Consider the following 18,109-nt stretch of genomic DNA (forward strand, 5'->3'; position numbering starts at 1 on the left):
TCTCTTTTGTATTTGATTTCATGTTTGACTATAATACAAGTTTGGTGTTTGTTTTCATGTTTTGTTAAAGTTTATGGATGAACTTTCTATATCTTATTAGTGATGTTTACTTGGTTATTTGATGATATTATTTTGAACAAGTTATCTATCACTTTTGCTTTTCTAATCATGATTAACCAGCCATGAATTGTGATAATTTTAAGGTGTTAAGTTTGCAACGAGAATTGGAATTTAACACTAGTTCAAGGGAGTGATAAATCTAGGGAGTATACTCATGAGAGTAAAGGTGCACCTATGTGAATTTAGTGACTTGTTTCATGTAATTTCATAGAAGAAATGAACTTGTAGTTAATTTCATGACCACCACAGTAGGTATGGCTTAGCTACAAGTATAGTTGATTCACTATAAAAGTAGGTTTCACATACATTAGGAAATTACGCCATAACTAATCAAGATAATAGCATTCACTTAACCGGTAATGTCATTTGCAAGAGTAGTAAGGAATTCCATACCTTTAGGAGTTTTCTATTGTATTTTTGTTACTTTTATAGTGTAGATTTAATTCCTTATACTTGTAATAGTCTAAGTAATAAAGGAATTTGAAAACCACCGGTAATTGACAATCTTTCCTATGAGATCGACACCTAATACCCCTATGTTCAATAAACGACTCGTATACTTGCGAAAAATCACTTGTGGGGTATTTAGAATTTTATAAATGTAAAATTTGATTGTGGATGAACTAATTAATATATGTATATCCGGCGCTTATCAACAACTCCTTCGAATGTGTGATGAGGTAAAACTTCTATATTGCTCCCTCTTCCTAGCTAGCTCCTTCTCTGTTACAAAACCCATAAGCTTGATCATGATACTGCAAACATGTTATTTATAATAGTTAATAATTTTAATCTATAAAACGCAATACATATCAGATTCTAAAATTCTCAATAACAATTAATAAAACCTTTGATAAGGGATATGAATTAGGAAAATCGAAAGACAAACAGAATTACATATGAAGAAACAGAAGACTGCAAAAAATACAAGAAACTTGGTTCTGAACTCAGGCCCTCCATGGTTGGAGGTGGTAAAAATGATCAACCAAAATATGCCAAAGAAATGTTGTCTTTTGACATGCACCCATGTTTTCTTTTGTAATTATGTAATTTTGTAACTGTTCACCATGTACTTTTCCTATTCCCGCACACGCACCTTGCACGCATATTCAACTATGAGAAATCCATAATTTTTTTTTCTATTTTTTCTTTTTCAATATCATATTGTTGCATAATATTGTTGTTCTCATGATTGGGTCACATAATTTTCTATTTTTTCCTTTTATTTTTCTTTTTCCAATATTAAATTATTGCATATTATCATTCTCCTCATGATTGTCACACAATTTTAATTTTATTTTCCATTCTGAATTGTTTGTAATGCATGTTCATGGATATTAGTTGCTATAACTCCTATCTCATAACCCTTCCATGACTTCGACCAAATTAAGATTCATGCGAAGAAGCACCAACATCTTTTCAAATTTGAAGATTGAGCTTCAAACTCCAATCAAGGATGAATTCGAGTGGTCGAATTCCTTCAAGGTAACCATCTTTCTCAGTTGATTTCTTTTAAATTTCCTCATTTCATGGTTTGGACAAAGAGGTTATATTTATTTATGGGGTTATTTCTCATTGGCTTAATTCTTCGGTAAGATCTTTTGTTTGTCTTCACCTAATGAAAAGAAATACGTCATCACTATTTTATGGATAACTATTGCTACAAGAGTTTCCTTTTAGCAAATAATGGAACTAAATCATGAGCTAATGGAAAAGTCGGCTTGTTCAATTGAATATGAATTTTGCACGGTTCAATTCCAAGATCAAGAAAGTTATAAAGAGCCACTTCCTCGTTATTATCCATGAAGATAATTTATCATTCTTGGTAAAAGGTTTATGATTTTCATTCCAATATCAACACATCTTCCTAAAGGTAGAAAATGGGAAGTAAAAATTGTTTAAGAAATGAGTGGAATCTTGGTGAGATTAATTAAAGTTTACTTAGAATTTTAATTCATAAAGGAGATAAACTTCCAATTGGAAAATGAAAAAAATAAAAGATAAGTTGGTATCATACCTTTCAATGCAAACAGCAACAATTGCTGCAGTGTACCCAGAATCCCATCTGCAATGGGGCAAACAATAGCTGCAGTGTACCAAGAACCATGGTATCCTTGTTCATCACTTTTGACCTCCACCATCATTCCCTTGCTGAACTTCTCCTCTGCGTTGCCACTACATTTTACCCTGAATTTCAAGTCTCTAGACTTTATCTCCATCTTAGCTGAACTCCTCTGCAAATCAAGCATCTGCTACCAAAAAATGAGAAGGGCAGTGAAATGCACAATGTTCATCTTAAGAAGTATAATATTATCTTCACATGATGCAGCGCAAGAAACGGAAAAGATTTTCTTGGAGAAAATAAGAACGTGAAGCAGATAAGGAAAAATGACAAGAATAATACTTTGGGAGCTGCAACCCATTTGATCTTGATCCAATCTTGATGAGGCCTCAATTGAACGTGTTCAAAATCAATTTTCTCATTTGTATTCCCAAAAAAAACCTTGTACTTGAAGCCATCATTGACTTCGGATATATGACCCACCCACCAACCTTGCACTATCTAATCCTTCACCTATGTATAGTCCAACCTGGTTTTGCTAAAACCCATCTAGGTTCTGCTGAATTCCATCGAGAAAAGATTTAAAAAAAAAAAAATAGATTGTGCACACAATGTGCGCGCAATAACTTGATAACAATTGTCTATAAAATAAATCAACGATGACATATATATGATTTTTGACATTTAATCTTGGCGAAGAATGGTAGTTTAACAATGCAAGGAATAAGAGATCCTAGATTTTTTTTCTTTTTAACCAACAAAGCTGAATATTGCACTGATTCATGTCTAAAGGCCAACAGCTTCACTAATGACAGTTCAAGCCTAAGTTTCTATAGTTATACTTAAGTAAAAGTCTATTGCTAAGTCCCATTTTCCATCAACCAGAAGCAAATAAATACACTGAGCAAACAAAACAGTTCTTAGCCAGAGCCACTATGAGAAGATCCTTCTTGGTTACCCACAAAACAGACGACGACAATAGTAATGTTATCTGTACCACCTCGTTGATGTGCTTCCTGCATCAGACTTTTGGCCGCATCCTTTGGATCTTGAATGGGCTTAACCATAGAAAGGGTTATAAACTTGTCTAATCAAACCAAACACTCTAGAGTTTATAATTGTTTGATTATTTTAATGAGTTTAAAATTTTACTCAAATTTGATTTGTTTATTTTCTGAGTTGAGTTTGAATAACTTTTTATCAAACTTAAATGTTATCGAATATAAAATATTATTCAAATTTGATTTAATTAATTGGTGAACCAAATTCAAACCAGCTCTTATCAAACCAATTTTTCCTTTTCCAATATCATATCATTGCATATTATCATTCTCCTCATGGTTATTACACAATTTCAATTTTATTTTTCATGGCTATTGGTTGCTATAACTTCTATCTCTAACCTTTCCATGACTTCGATAAAACTAAGATTCATGCGTAGAAGCACCATGATATCCCACCAAAATCTTTTTCAAATTTGAAGATTGAGCTTCAAACTCCAATCAAGTATGAAATCGTTCAAGTGATTGAATTCCTTCAAGGTAACCATCTTTCTCAGGTGATTTCTTTTAAATTTCCTCTTTTCATGGTTTGGACATAGAGGTTATATTTATTTATGGGGTTATCTCTTATTGGCTTAATTCTTTCGTAAGATCTTTTGTTTGTCTTCACCTAATGAAAAGAAATACTTCATCACTATTTTATGGATAACTATTGCTTCAAGAATTAAATGTCTTGGGTTCTAATCTTCCAGCCCCTTACATGTTTCTTAAATCGTACTGTTTCCCTATTAGAAGAAATTAAAAAAATATATATAAAGTGTTGATTTGCCAATACTATGCTTGGTTCTCCAGCATAATGAAAATTAGGATCTTAATTTTATTTAAATCAAATTACATGTCCAAATGCTACAGTCCTAATTGTTATACAACTACTCGTTGACAAATAAGTTGGGACTTGCCCGTGTTTAATGGTGATATAGGTGTTATTCTTGCAACATATAATTGCTAACGTGCCAAGCCCTTAGAAGTTGGAACTATAGAAGACATTGTGAAGAACTTGTTTCCCTCACTAGAGAAAGCAATTGTTGAGGTTCCTTGAACGACTATTTCTCTGTTGATCTCAATGAGCTTCCTCTACAAAAATTTTATTCTTAGTTGATAACTTGACATGTCTCTAGGATTGGTCATGCATTTTCATCTATATATTTAGGCAAATAGTACATTAACAGGGGCTATGCCTCAAAGTGGAATAATTGCAAAAACTATATACTTAAAATTTATCTAACCTATCATATATATATACATACGCATACTATAATTATTACTCTCCCTTACCTTTATATACTTGTCTTATCTAATCTTACCTACTCTCCCTTAAATTTATTTATTTTTTCTAATTAATCTTACATTTCTAAAAATATGACACTTGAAATATATCTTAACGAATTAGATAGATTCTATATCTTATGTTAAAAACAAAAATTAATAAAATACCAATTTATGTTACTCAAAATCAAATAAGAGGAAAAAAATCAAGTAGGACAAGTCCACTGGGCCAGACGTATCTCCCCGAGCAGATTGAATTTCCATGGGCTGCCACCGCAGTCCTTCCTTCTAGTCCCGAGTCACAGCCCAGCGTTCCTCAAAGGCCTTCACTGAGCAGAACTTTAAGTCCCTAAACTGGTTTTGCTTTACACTCGGGAAGCCTTTCTTTCTTTCTTTTCCTCTCCTTTTCATGCATCGCCTCTCCGGCGGCAATGGCAAAGGAATTCAAAAGCACAGATGATGCTGTTGGTTCTGCTAACAAGCAGCCTGATGAGAGTGAGCCGGAGTCACAGAAGGAACAGGAAAACAAAAATATAGAAGCCGGAAAATTTTGCACAACATTTTTCTAGCCATCGAAGATGATAACAAGGAAGAGTTTATTAGTTGTGTGAAGGCTGCGGAAAACTCTTCTTTAATCAAATCAGATGAACGATAGTATCTGTTGCCAATCCAGGTCCTGTGAAAGTGTATCAGTAGGGAAGCAGTGAAGTATGCAAAAGCATTACTCGAAAAAGCTACTGCTTTGGATGTGGACATCAATGTTATTACTTTTGGAGACATACGCCACCTCCATTATGCGGCAGGAAACCTGTCTTCCATGATGATGGATCTTTTTCTCAAACTAGGAACGCAGCCGGATGTTAGGTGTGACAGTCCTGATGAGTATTATCATACATGGCAACCCGTGGACTTTGCTCTTGATTCACTGAGAAGTGGCACTTGTTGGACCAAGGAACAATCAATTTTCAGATTGCTTTTTGAACTCACCTCACAAGGAAAGTTATGACCCTTTGAGGTTACTTTTGAAGCATCTACCCCCTGCACAAGCTTCTGATCTCTTATGCAAGTATGCTGTTGATGGAAAGATAATTGAGTTGGCTGCTATATATTTAGCAGCGACAGAGCTGATGAGAAGTTAATTGAGATTGAAAAATTGTACATGCCTGTGACGGATGATGATTCCTTGGAGGAGAAAATTCCGCTACGTCAGTTCATTCTTAATCAAATCATAATGCTTTCAGATGAAGAATGCAAATCCATGGTAGTTGGTGACTCAGATTTGGCTGAGTGCAAGGAAAGGAAGGACACGATGATGTCTGTTATGATCATGTTGCTTGAAATTTTTCTGAGGATGGGTAGTTCTTCAGGTTATGCTTGTAGAGAATGGGAGATGATGAATATGGGGCGTGCTGTGATTCCTGAAACTATTGGAAAGATTCTCAAGTCAATGAAGACTTTGTGTTGACGGATAAAAATCTGTGCAATCTGAGCCAGTCTGCTAGAGAGAATGCTTAACATATACAGATCCATATCGGTACAGAAGAACTAGCTACCCTGAGAAGGTTTTGGAAACAAGATTGCAGCCACACTGAGCGTGTTTGGATTGAGAAATCAACTGACTGTCTCTATGAAACAATGGCAGATCCTGTATTCCACCATGATTGTGAAGGGGCCCAAGATTCAGAAAGACTTCGAAGAGAATCTGAAAGGCTTCCACGTGAAACTTGATGAACTTTGGACACCAGAAGAGTCTCTCTTCAAATTGATTGCGATTCTCTGTCTTCCTGAAATGAATGAAGTACTTGAGACTTGTAGGGTTCTTGCAAAGAAATCCAAAAGGTTAAATGAGGTTGCTTGCTTTTATGCCAAGAATGGGAAGATTGTAGGATTGACAGTTCTTCTAATTGTGGCGCGAAAGAAGGTCATGCTTCCCATTTGTTGAGCCTGAGGCCTACCCTAAGAGATTCTTGACATTCGATCGGTTCGTCAAGAGTGAATTGGCACAAGAAATTGATTTGTGGTACAGGTCAACCGGCAGAAAAAGGGATGAAGCCAAAAATTTAAGCAATTTGTGTGAGAAAAGGAAGTCTTATATGATTTCCAGTTTGATGACTTTGCTTCAAATATTTGAGAGGGCTGGTTCTAACCTGGAAGACTGTCTTAAAAATCTACGACAGACAGGGAAAGTGGAGAAGGATGAGGTAGTTGAAACTGTTAAGTTGCAGCTTGAGAATATGCTGGTTTGAAATTGAAATATGAAGACATCAAAATAAGCAACAAAGAATATAGGTCAATTCTAGATTCCTCGGCCGGATTGGGTCAATTGATGGAAAGTCTAAAGAAAAATGCTGCAAGTACTTTGGAGAGTGGATCCGGTGGTGCTAAAATCATTCAACCACAATTCTTATCAGGTGGTTTTCTCGTAGCTTATTATACATTTGGAATGCCAGATTCGATCAGGAAGCTTCTATATTACCATTATCGACGTGAAGCTGATAATTTGTCATTCCCAGTCAATCCAAAGCGTGCATTTTGGATTTCTAAGGCTCCATACTCTTCTGGTTTTCCAAAAGCATTGGCGAGAAGACAAAAAGAAACTACTGGAAGTAGAGTTGAATCATATGTGCACAGGTTCTATTCCAACAAGAAGTTCACAAGCTTGGCATCAGCAATTAAGAAGGGAGTTAAATATGTGTAAGTGAAGCACAGTTTGCACGGTGGGGAGCTTGTGTTTCAGTAAATGCGAAGCAGATTATCTAGGTCTTTGATGTTTTAGTGGAGCGGATGTTTCTTCGAATTGTCAATGTACTTGGCAAGGAATTGGTATTTGCTGTCTCGAGACTACTCTTAAACTTTGAAGTTTGACAATCTTTGCTTGTTTTTGCGATTGTGCTGAGAATATTGCAGCTAAACAGGATGTAGATTAAAAAGTGTGGGGTTGTACAAATGAAACGGGCGTCATCTTATGCACTCTCTCTCTCTCTCGACCTTACACCATCTTATGTTGAAGCCCAAGATGTAGAAGTTTTGGGCTCTAATCCCCTTGCCTACTTCCCTGCTGGAAACAAATTATAAAAAAGTAACATGTACAAGAAAGATGCATCTCATAATTGCAAGAGGAAATGCATGTCATGAATTTCACATTGCAATGTTGGGTTGTGTTCGACAAAATTAAAGTCCAAAATTTGAAATTTAAAATTTGAAATCATTAAAATATTAAATTGTTAAGCAATATTAAATTTGGTACATTTGATAAGTGAATAGTTTATTTTTGGACACTTAATTAATTTAAGGAAAAATCCTTCAAAATGCCTCTTACATTTCGTTAAATGAATTTTTTCTTTTTTCACTTCTAAAATGTTTACTTTACTTTTCTTATAAATTCAAGTTAATAAAATTTAGTCCCAACCTATTTTTTCAACCGCTTTTTAGCCTCAAATTAGCATGTGACTCACCTACAGTCACTTTTTATGTACAAAAAGTCAAACCTCACTTTTTTAGTAACAAAAATGAGTATAGATAGGGTAATGTCCCACTTTTTGGGAAAAACAATGAAAATGATTCAAAATTCGATCCATTTTTTTAAGGATAAAAATGAATATGTATCGGATCATTTATTTAATTACAAATAAGATCTAACAATTTTGTCCCCAAAAAAATGACCATATATGAGTTATGTGATGAATTTAGAGCAACAAATGGTTGAAAACTCAGGTTAAGACCAAATTTTAGTAATTTGGTTTTATAATGGATGCAAAAATACCATTTAAAAGTGAAGGACTAAAAAAATTCATTTAGCAAAATATGAGAAACATTTTAAACGATTTTTTCTTAATTTAAATTTTCTATTTTTTATTATCAAACGTGTTAAAACATGTTAAGATCTAAACTCATTAAATTAAAGTGTTGAATTGAGTTATTAAACAAGATCCAAATTAGCTATTGCTACCTCTTAAGGAACAATATCTGAGAAGGGTTTTCAGCAGTCGTTATGATTATTTGCTATGAAACTTGTTGAGGAACTGTCTAAGATGTCTTGAAATTTAGACTCGTAGTTGTTAGAGCTACAATGTAGCTAGTTGGAAGTGTGGAATTTTTGCAAAACTGATTTGTAAGAACTTGATTCCGTCACTTTTACAATTTAGTTCAAAGCATGAGGGGTCGTGTTGTATATTTTGAAACCATGGGGGACTTTTCTGTGTATTAGGCTTATCACAGGGGACTTTTTTGTTTTTAACCCTTTTTAAAATAACTCATTTTCTAATTAAGTTCAATACACTGAGTTCGAGTTCGAGCTCAACTGTGCTTGAATTGCTCGAGCCCAAACGAGTCAAACTTGAGCATCTCAAAAATGTTAACTCAATCTCAAGCAGTACTAAATTAAGTTAAGCTCAAACTTGAGTATAGCATTGCTCCGATCAACTCGATTCATTTGCACTCTACTTGAAACCTCAGTTTTTTTTTTTTTTTGGACAATAAGATTCTCAGTTTTACATTTTTAAGCGGCCTATTTATGGTCCTTCACGGTCGGTGAAAATATTTATGTTTAGGTCGAGGGTTTACTTTTGTTTGAATCCTCTGCTTCTGCTCCACCCTCACTTGATCCTCCGCCCCCTCTCCCCGCTCCACCGCCCGTTCTCCTTACGGATAATCAAATCTCCTTCGAACCCTTTTGTTCCCAGGTATTCTCCTCCTCCATCTTCGCTTCACTCCCAAGATGAGTCAAAATTCGTGATTCTTGAACTTGAAACTTTGGTTTTTGGTTCTTATTCTCATTTATTTTTTATTTTTTTTCTTTGTTTGGGTGAAATCCAGGGAAATCAGAACAATGTTGGACTTAAATCTGTTCAGGGAAGAGAAGGGATATAACCCTGAAATCATAAGGGAGTCGCAAAGGCGCCGTTTTGCTGACGTAAAACTGGTAGATGAGGTTATTCAGCTTGACAAAGAATGGCGTCACAGTGAATATTCCATCTTCTCCATCTGTTTCTAGTTTTATATATTTCTTATCTTTTTGGGAATTTTACATTTACTTATTGAGTTGATTGTTTTTCTGTATAGAGCAATATGAGTTGGACAATTTGCGCAAAGATTTTAACAAAATTAACAAAGAAATCGGCAAGCTCAGACTTGTGAGTTTCCTACCCCTTCATTTACTCTTATTAAATATTTTGTGGCTGATTTATGTTAATGGGTTTCTCATATATGTTTGTGGAACAAGGTCATTGAGAAAATAGATGTGTACTAAAGGTTTTTCTTTTTTTCTTTTTTTATTATCTGAGTTATTTCTGTGTACTGAGGGTTCTGAAATTTCCTTTCTTTGGAATGAAAATAGTTAAAAGTTCTTTCTATGAATGATTTCTGTGATTTTTGGTTTGATAGTTGTTGTGGGTTTTCAATATTTTTCATATGTATCTGGAAGCATATGTTAAGTCTAAACCGCAAACAATTGAATGAAGTGAGAAGAAATTAGAATAGGAGATGATAATTTCCATTTAGCTGAAAATTTTGTGACTGAATTTTTGGAAGTCTGGTGGAGATTTGACTGAAGCAATTAAAAATACGGAAGAGAACAAAAGATTGATAGCAGAGAAAGACGCAGAAGTTGAGGAGGCTCGAGTAGCTATGAATGCAAAACTGGAAATTATTGGAAATCTCGTGCATGATTCAGTTCCAGTTAGCAATGATGAGGTCTGTAAGGATTTCTGCTACAGTTTTGGTTGTTGATGAATTTCAAGTTAAGCATTGTTCTGGATTGCTGAAATTTTGGAGTGTTTGTAGGCAAATAATGCTGTTGTTCGATCGTGGGGAGAGAAGAGAATTGAGCCAAATCTGAAAAATCATGTTGAACTCGTTGAACTTCTTGGTATTGCAGATACCGAAAAAGGTACTTTTATTGTTTTATTGAGTTATTGAGCGAATGGTCAGAGTAATATATTGTGCATTCTTTGGTTGCTTTGCTAGTATACTGGTCAAAAATGCTTGTTTAGGGCAATATTCTTCATGCAATTTTTGCTTGAGGCAACTAGTTATTCAAATTTGTATGCCACGTGTCAGTTTCGAGTGTCCAAAGTTTGAACTTTATGTTAGGTATCAGAGCTGACTTGTAAAAGCCTACAGCATTGTATCAACTTTCTTATATATGCCCAGGATGACAATTACGTTTTATGATGGGATCAGTTCCTGTCCGACTGGTTGTATTTGCCTGTATCTGATAATTACAGTTGTAGTCTATTGGAAATTACCTCAGAGCTGTCATTGATGGTTTTGTGTGTGTAAGATCAAAGACAAGCAACTTGTCGTGGAATTACTTTTATATTCAACTACATATGATGCCAGCATTCACTTTTTTCTTCTTCTATGTTTAGGTATACTTTTTTAGTCATTATACATGTACCATAAGTTATCTTCTTCATGGGGTCTTTCTCTTTCCTTTTCCTGTGTCTTTCTGTTCCTTTTTGTGTCTTGTGCTGTTTAAGACAATGCATAATGCCATACCAATATAGTAGTTATTGTTCTTTAACATGAATTTGAAAACTCTGATTGGTATCTTTGAAAATCCCTGCTGCACATGACTAAATTTTGGTGATTAATTGTCATGTTAGGTATCTGAAGGTGGGGAAAGTCGTTACATCAGGAGCGAGTTTTCTTTTTCCTTTGCATCTTGTCTTTTAATTCCATCATGTCTATTATGTTTAGGTGCAAATGTAGCAGGAGGCAGAGGATTCTACTTGAAAGGAAATGGTGCACTACTGAACCAAGCTCTTATAAACTTCGGTCTTCATTTTCTTAAAAAAAGAGGATTTGAAGTATTGCATACCCCATTCTTCATGAGAAAAGATGTTATGGCTAAGTGTGCTCAACTAGCACAGTTTGATGAAGAACTCTATAAGGTAACGCTTATGCTTACAAAATTGACATTAGAACCAGCTAGAAAAACCACTTTTGTTTTCTCAACTTATTCCTTTATGTTATGTCATGTATTTTACAATTCATATGCCCTCAACTTGTGATTCATATAATGCTCGAAAGATGTGGGGGGGGGGGGGATGTCTTAAAATCCTACTTAATTGGATAGGTAGATATTTCCAACTAGCACACACGGAAGTTTCTACCTATATAGAGGTCTTTAAGCGTCATACACACTATATGTTTGGTGCTATTTTCCAAGTCTTACACCAAAGAGTTCTTTCTGCCTTGGCATATAATTTTGGAAATACCAGGTTTTGTTCTCTATTTTGTGCTTATCTTGCATCTATGTTTGATGGAAGTCATGGCAGTTGCCAGAAGAAGAATAAGAAAGGGCATCTGTGCTATCCAATTTCTAATTATTTAGGTAATCATTAAAGTCAAGAAGAGAAAGGTCTCAATGACTTGGATTTAATTGCATTTTTTAAGTAAATTGTCATTGTTCAATCACATGTCCATCTGGACATGTCGGAGTGTTAATTTAAGTTGCCATTATGTAAATATGTGCTTTGGATCTTTGTCATTTGGTGAAAAGTCACATGTTACTCCCTGGAGATTTTCTTTTTGATGGTCCTACCATTTCTTGTAAACTGATCATTTGAAGTGTTTGCAGGGAAAGTCCAAACTCTAAAATTGAAATCAACTTCTATTGTTTGTGTGTCCATACATCTTTCAAATCGGGGTCTAAGGATGCATTAATATTGATTCATCTTGATTGGCTTCAAATTTTCTCCTGTTATTATTGTCTGTCCGTCCGTCCCTTTTTATTATTTTCTTATTACCTAACCTGCAAGGCTTTTACTGTTTGCTTTCAATAGGTAGGCTTAACCGCATTTAATCTGACAAATTGAGATGTCTAATTCTTTTTCTTCAAACTTTTAACTTTGATGTCCCAGTTTCTTTTACAATTATACTCGTATAAACAAATATCTTTTGGTGGAACTGTCATAAGTTCTGATCTCTCATTTTTTTTTTGGTGGAAGCACCATTTAGTTTGAGCAGTTTGTCGTCGGATTTTTATCTTATTCAAGAAATAATGCTTGACAATTCATACCATGATTTCAAGTCTGGATGGTCTGGTCTTTCAGTAGCCTGATAAGTTGTTTGCTTGATAGGTAACTGGTGAGGGAGAGGACAAATATCTGATTGCTACAGCTGAGCAGCCATTGTGTGCTTATCACATGGATGATTGGATTCACCCAACACAGCTTCCTTTAAGGTATGGCATTTCTATTTGAATGCTTTCTCCAAACATACGACTAACTGGAATTGCTTTATTGACTGGATGGTTTTGTAAAGTGCAGCTGTTTGCTTTGCCTGATTGTTATTGTTGCTATCTGGCAGATATGCTGGATATTCATCTTGCTTCCGTAAAGAAGCTGGCTCCCATGGTCGTGATACTCTTGGAATTTTTAGAGTGCATCAGTTTGAGAAAGTAGAGCAATTCTGTATTACCAGCCCGAATGGCAATGACTCCTGGGACATGCATGAAGAAATGATGAAGAACTCAGAGGAATTCTACCAGATGGTATGGATTTTTACTTCCCCAAATAGAAGGACTGCACTCTGATGTTCTCGAGTTTAACTGTGTCTTTCATGAATCTTACCCCTTTCTTTTATATTTGCAGTTAAAACTTCCTTATCAAGTTGTAGCCATTGTATCTGGTGCCCTGAATGATGCAGCTGCTAAAAAGTATGATTTGGAAGCATGGTTTCCGGCCTCGAATACCTATAGGGAGCTTGTTTCCTGCTCAAATTGCACTGATTATCAGTCAAGAAGAGTAGAAATTCGCTATGGCCAGAAAAAGGTGAAGTCTCATTTTCTCAATTGTAACTGCACATAATACATTAATCATCCATTTGCATTTTTTATCAAGAAATTACACTACACCTGAATAGAAAGGTCTATGTGAGTTACTTTTACAGCTGCTATAAAGTGCCCTTTGCTTTTGCAGAGCAATGAGCAAGTCAAGCAATATGTGCATTTGTTGAACTCTACACTGACAGCTACTGAGAGGACATTGTGCTGCATTCTTGAGAACTACCAGAGGGAGGATGGTGTTGAGATACCAGAGGTGCTACAGCCATTCATGTGTGGAGAGACCTTCCTTCCATTTAAGAAAACCCCAGCCAAAGAAGTAAAAGGGAAAAAATCCAAGCCATGAAGGCAGTTAGTTTGATCCTATTCCATTTTTCCAAGATCTCTCCTCACACGTGGCTTTTTGGGGAAACTAAAGGTGAAGCAGACCCTGTAAATGAGGTCACAACAAAGAAAAGACAGGAGCAATATAGAACTGTAAGGTTAAGCGTATGCTAACGCATATCTGGACAGTTAGATTGTAACTTTTGCATATTGGTGCATTTGCACCAGTAGAGGTTTTATTCCTGCTACTTATCTTGACACTGCCTACAGATGATCTTCAAAAAAATTTCTCTAGTTGACTGTATTTTTTATGAAATACCAGATATCAGATTGAGTTTGATGAATTGTTTCACTTATGAGTTATTCAATTTTATATGCTCTTTAAATTCTTCTGAGTCAGGAAAGTGAAATAGCATGGTATACTCTCTTTTTCAGTATGCTTAACCCTTGCTCCCAACCATTCCACCCCCTTTTTCCATGTATAGCTAAAGGCAGTGCGAAGACCTCTGTTTTTAGCTTTGAAGCCTTTGATATGCTGCAACTTGCAGTTATGCGCAAAACATACATACTATAGTAAAGAATTGTTATAGTAAAGAATTGATGCAAATTCCAGCTCCTTTTGTTTCAAGCGCATATTAGTCCACGAATATGTTGAAAAAAAAATGTCAGTTGTCTAATTCTTTACATCTCTTCAATAAGTTTGAGGAGGAAAAAGAATAGGAAGCTGTCTACTCCTCTGTCCTTTAGGGGGAAGCCCACTGTCAATTAATTTCCTCCAGATTCTTCCAAAATTTGTAACTTTCTTCAAGTATAATATCAATATGCTTCTGGGAACAAGTTCCACTTAAATCCACAATAGTGCTCAGATTAGAGAGGATATTCTACTGACTACAAAAACCCTTTTTTTTTGGTTCCTTTTTTGCACATATAATCATAGGGTTGGTCCATTTGAATGTAACTATCTATCAATCAATCCACTGTGAGAATCTTATGTGAATTCAATTTCTTAAGCCATACTCAAGTAAGATGCTTGTTTACATTATGCATTATTTGTTCAGCTAGAATACACAAGTTGTTGCCAAAACCTGATCATCTTTTCACCATAATTTGTGCAAATCAAAGGGCCTACATGCCATCTTAATTTCTTCTTAGGACATTTTTATATTCCTTGGTTGACTCCAAAAAGTTGCCTTGTCAAATCCAGAATGCATGCATGTTGAAAACTGTTATGCCTAGATCATATTTTAAGTCATAAATTGTTAATCGTTGATAATTGTCTGTGTTTCTATGTGTTTGTATGTGTTTACCCCTTTTCCCATTTGGACTTTTGAGTCTGCCACTTTCACAATTTCACAAAAGGTGATCTTCTCTGTTTTTTTTCTTTTTTCTCTTTTTGTTTTTGTTTTTGTTTTTTTTTTGAATTTTTGCGTTGTTCCAATGAAGCTTGGGCACGAGTGACATCATGATAAAGGCTTTTTGACAATTTCTAAAGTCTCATTAGCCCAAATTCAAAAGCAGACTGGACTTTAAAAAAAAAAATAAATAAATTCAAAAGCTTTATGGAACCAATAGTCAAACAGAATAGCCAATGGAGTAAAGTTAATTTACAAAAATTGCAGTATCATTTTATTTATAAATAGTTGTTATTCAATTGAAAACCACAAACACTTTCCATCTAGAGTGCAGATATTTTTTGTTCTATTTGAGGTGGATACTTTACAAATTTTAGTTTGCTTTTTCAACAAAATAGCACCTGTAACATCACTTATCCAGTGAAAAAAAAAAAGCCCTTTAATTATATTCATATTTGCTATGCTTAGAGTTTATTTCCTTGCACGTAGAAAATTATAATTGCCATTTGCCAAGACAGTTTTACAAGCAAGAATTAATACAAGACCCTGCTCGATAAATAAGTAAATAAAGAAAATAACTGAAATTCATTGTGGAGTGAAAAAAAAAATATACAGGTGAAGCATGATTTCACAGTATTTGAACTCTTATAAAAACAGAAAAATTGTAAACAGATAATTGATGAGATCAATACTTGTCTCTTGATATGTTTATCCACAGCTTTCACATGGTGAATCCGAATATGTGAACCTATGATAAAGTGCTATGCAGAAGAGGAAGTGAATACAAATTAGACAGAAGAATGAGAAAAAAAAATAGACTTCATTAACATCTTGAAACCATATCTTTATCTATGATGTCTATAGCAAGAATATTTGCAGTAAATATTCAAAAATAACTTACAAATCTGAGATGGAAGAGAAAAAAGATATAAGGAGAAAGAATTAAAAACAGAAAACAAAGGGGAAAAGAAGTCTAACTAAAGTAATCTAAGATGCCAACAAAGGTTCAATATTATTGAGTAGTTGAAAAAACAAAAACTAAGAAATACAATTAAAGAATGGAGGCATGCTTTATCTACAGCTAGCCTTTGTATGTATGCTCCCTTTGAAGCACACTCAGCCCTTGAATGCTCACCTATTATGTAGAGGATCAGGACAAGATGGCACTTCTCTGTTGACGGTTGCAACAAAGCCTTGATCATTATCATTGGAAGTACTTTTATTGGTACTTCTACTGGTACTCCACATATCATCAGGCTTTTCACCATCATCCACCTTATCTTGCAGATACCTTGCTCCAACAACTACTTGTTGCAGTGCCAAAAAGCTGAGCAAAATCATGCACAAGCATCCAACTTGACATCTTTTTATTGACATGAGTGCTCCTGTAAGTGGTTCTTCCTCAGTTTCAAGGATTATATATCAAGGTTTGTGGATTGTGATAAAAAATGGAAAAGAGGGTTCTCTGCCTATAGATGAATAGTGGATTATAGATCAAGTAAAAACACTCAAAAGAGAGAGATCTTGTGAAGGAGACAGATATCCTTGGAAAGCAAATACAGAGAGTAGGGTTGTCTTGAGGGACGGCTGAATTATGGAAAAGGAGTTTGAGCTTCTTGGAAGTAAAATATAGTAAATCGGTAGACTTTTAAACGGAGTCATAATAATTGGTTCTTGGTTTTGCTTATTTTTTTCCCCTTTTTTCAGGTTTTCCACAGGCTACAACTACCCACTTTGCTTCTTGAGCAGGAGGACGACCGGGTATAACTTATAAGGCTATAGAATTATGTTGCATATAACACACAGACACTCACAAGTGTGCGTGTGTATGTCATATACATCATACTTCTATATATATATATATATAGATATGTGTATATATGTATATACATATATACATAGATTTTAATCTTTGTAAACAAAAAGATAAAAAGCATGCACTAGAAGAGACTAATATTTTTTTTTCGAAACGATAGATGTCCTATAACCTAATCTAGCCTAGTCTAAGGGGAAGGGGAGGGGGTTCGATATGAGTACAGACTCCATCGATGAAGGTCACTTAAGACCTCCACAAATTGTGGCAAATTTATGGGAGGCAGGAATTGAACCCCTGACCTCCAACATCACCTTTAATGGTGATGACCACTGGACCAAATAGCCAGTGGCCACTAGAAGAGACTAATAAGCGAGCGCTTTGTAAGACATCATTTATGCAATTTTATGCAGTAAATATACTTTTAATGTTTGTAATAGCAAAAAAAAAAAAAATGTGAAAAAATATGCAAGCAATGGTGGGGTTGGTATTTTAAAGTAAGATTTACTAATACTAAATAAATTGTTCGTACTCCTCGCTCCTATTTTTCATGTGATACATCTACAAATGGGAAGCCGCCTAGAAATACACACAATTTTGGAGCACAATCAATAATTATAGTATTCGTACTATAGATTAGTGTTTAATTTGTTTTTGTCCATGTACACGCCGCTCATTAGCTCTTCACGTGTACAATTGAAGGAAGTGAACTGTCCACAGTTCCAACTATGAACAATCAACTATTCCATTATTCTTTGAACAACAATTGCATTACACCAACAGGGTTGGTCCGAGTGGTAAGCGGCTCGGATTCGCTTAAGCAGGTCTCGTGTTCGAGTCCTAGTGAATGCAGACACTCCTGTTGGGAGACTCTCCCACCATAGCCAGGTGCGCGGGTCGAGTCCGGATTAGTCGGGGCAAAGTTTCGGATACCGGGCGGGCAACCAAAAAAAAACAATTGCATTACAAATTCTGTAACCTGAAATGGAAATTGTGTCCAGTGACTTAGTTGTAGATTTTCCTGAGGACCAAATTAATCATCAAAAGCACTATAGATTTAGTGGAACGCCTAACATGATCAAATTATTGAAGGGCATATACTTATCTTAAAATTTAGGACGATACTAAATCGACACTCCTGCAGCTTAAATCCACACCTAATATCTTTTAATGCTAATAAGACCGAGTTATCAACACTCATGACACAAGTCATTACTGCATTAGGGTCGTGGATTTAGGCTGTAGGATTGTGGGTTTAACCCATCCCTAAAATTTATGTGATGCCCACTAATATACACTTGATATATTATATAATGACTATTT

At 35.1% G+C, this 18,109-nt stretch overlaps 1 protein-coding gene across 1 annotated transcript; it reads left to right on the forward strand.

Annotated features, from left to right (window-relative positions):
• The first annotated feature begins 9,054 nt into the window (after nucleotides 1–9,054).
• On the forward strand, nucleotides 9,055–13,977 carry LOC113762164 (serine--tRNA ligase). The gene is made up of 10 exons (XM_027305472.1): nucleotides 9,055–9,191; nucleotides 9,325–9,470; nucleotides 9,571–9,641; nucleotides 10,039–10,200; nucleotides 10,291–10,396; nucleotides 11,209–11,402; nucleotides 12,594–12,697; nucleotides 12,823–13,006; nucleotides 13,107–13,286; nucleotides 13,434–13,977. The coding sequence occupies exons 2-10, from the start codon at nucleotides 9,338–9,340 to the stop codon at nucleotides 13,641–13,643; spliced, it is 1,344 nt and encodes a 447-aa protein (XP_027161273.1). The 5' UTR covers nucleotides 9,055–9,191; nucleotides 9,325–9,337; the 3' UTR covers nucleotides 13,644–13,977.
• The last annotated feature ends 4,132 nt before the right edge of the window (nucleotides 13,978–18,109 follow it).

The sequence above is a fragment of the Coffea eugenioides genome, chromosome 2 (genome assembly GCF_003713205.1).
Source record: "Coffea eugenioides isolate CCC68of chromosome 2, Ceug_1.0, whole genome shotgun sequence".
In the NCBI taxonomy this organism is placed as follows: domain Eukaryota; kingdom Viridiplantae; phylum Streptophyta; class Magnoliopsida; order Gentianales; family Rubiaceae; genus Coffea; species Coffea eugenioides.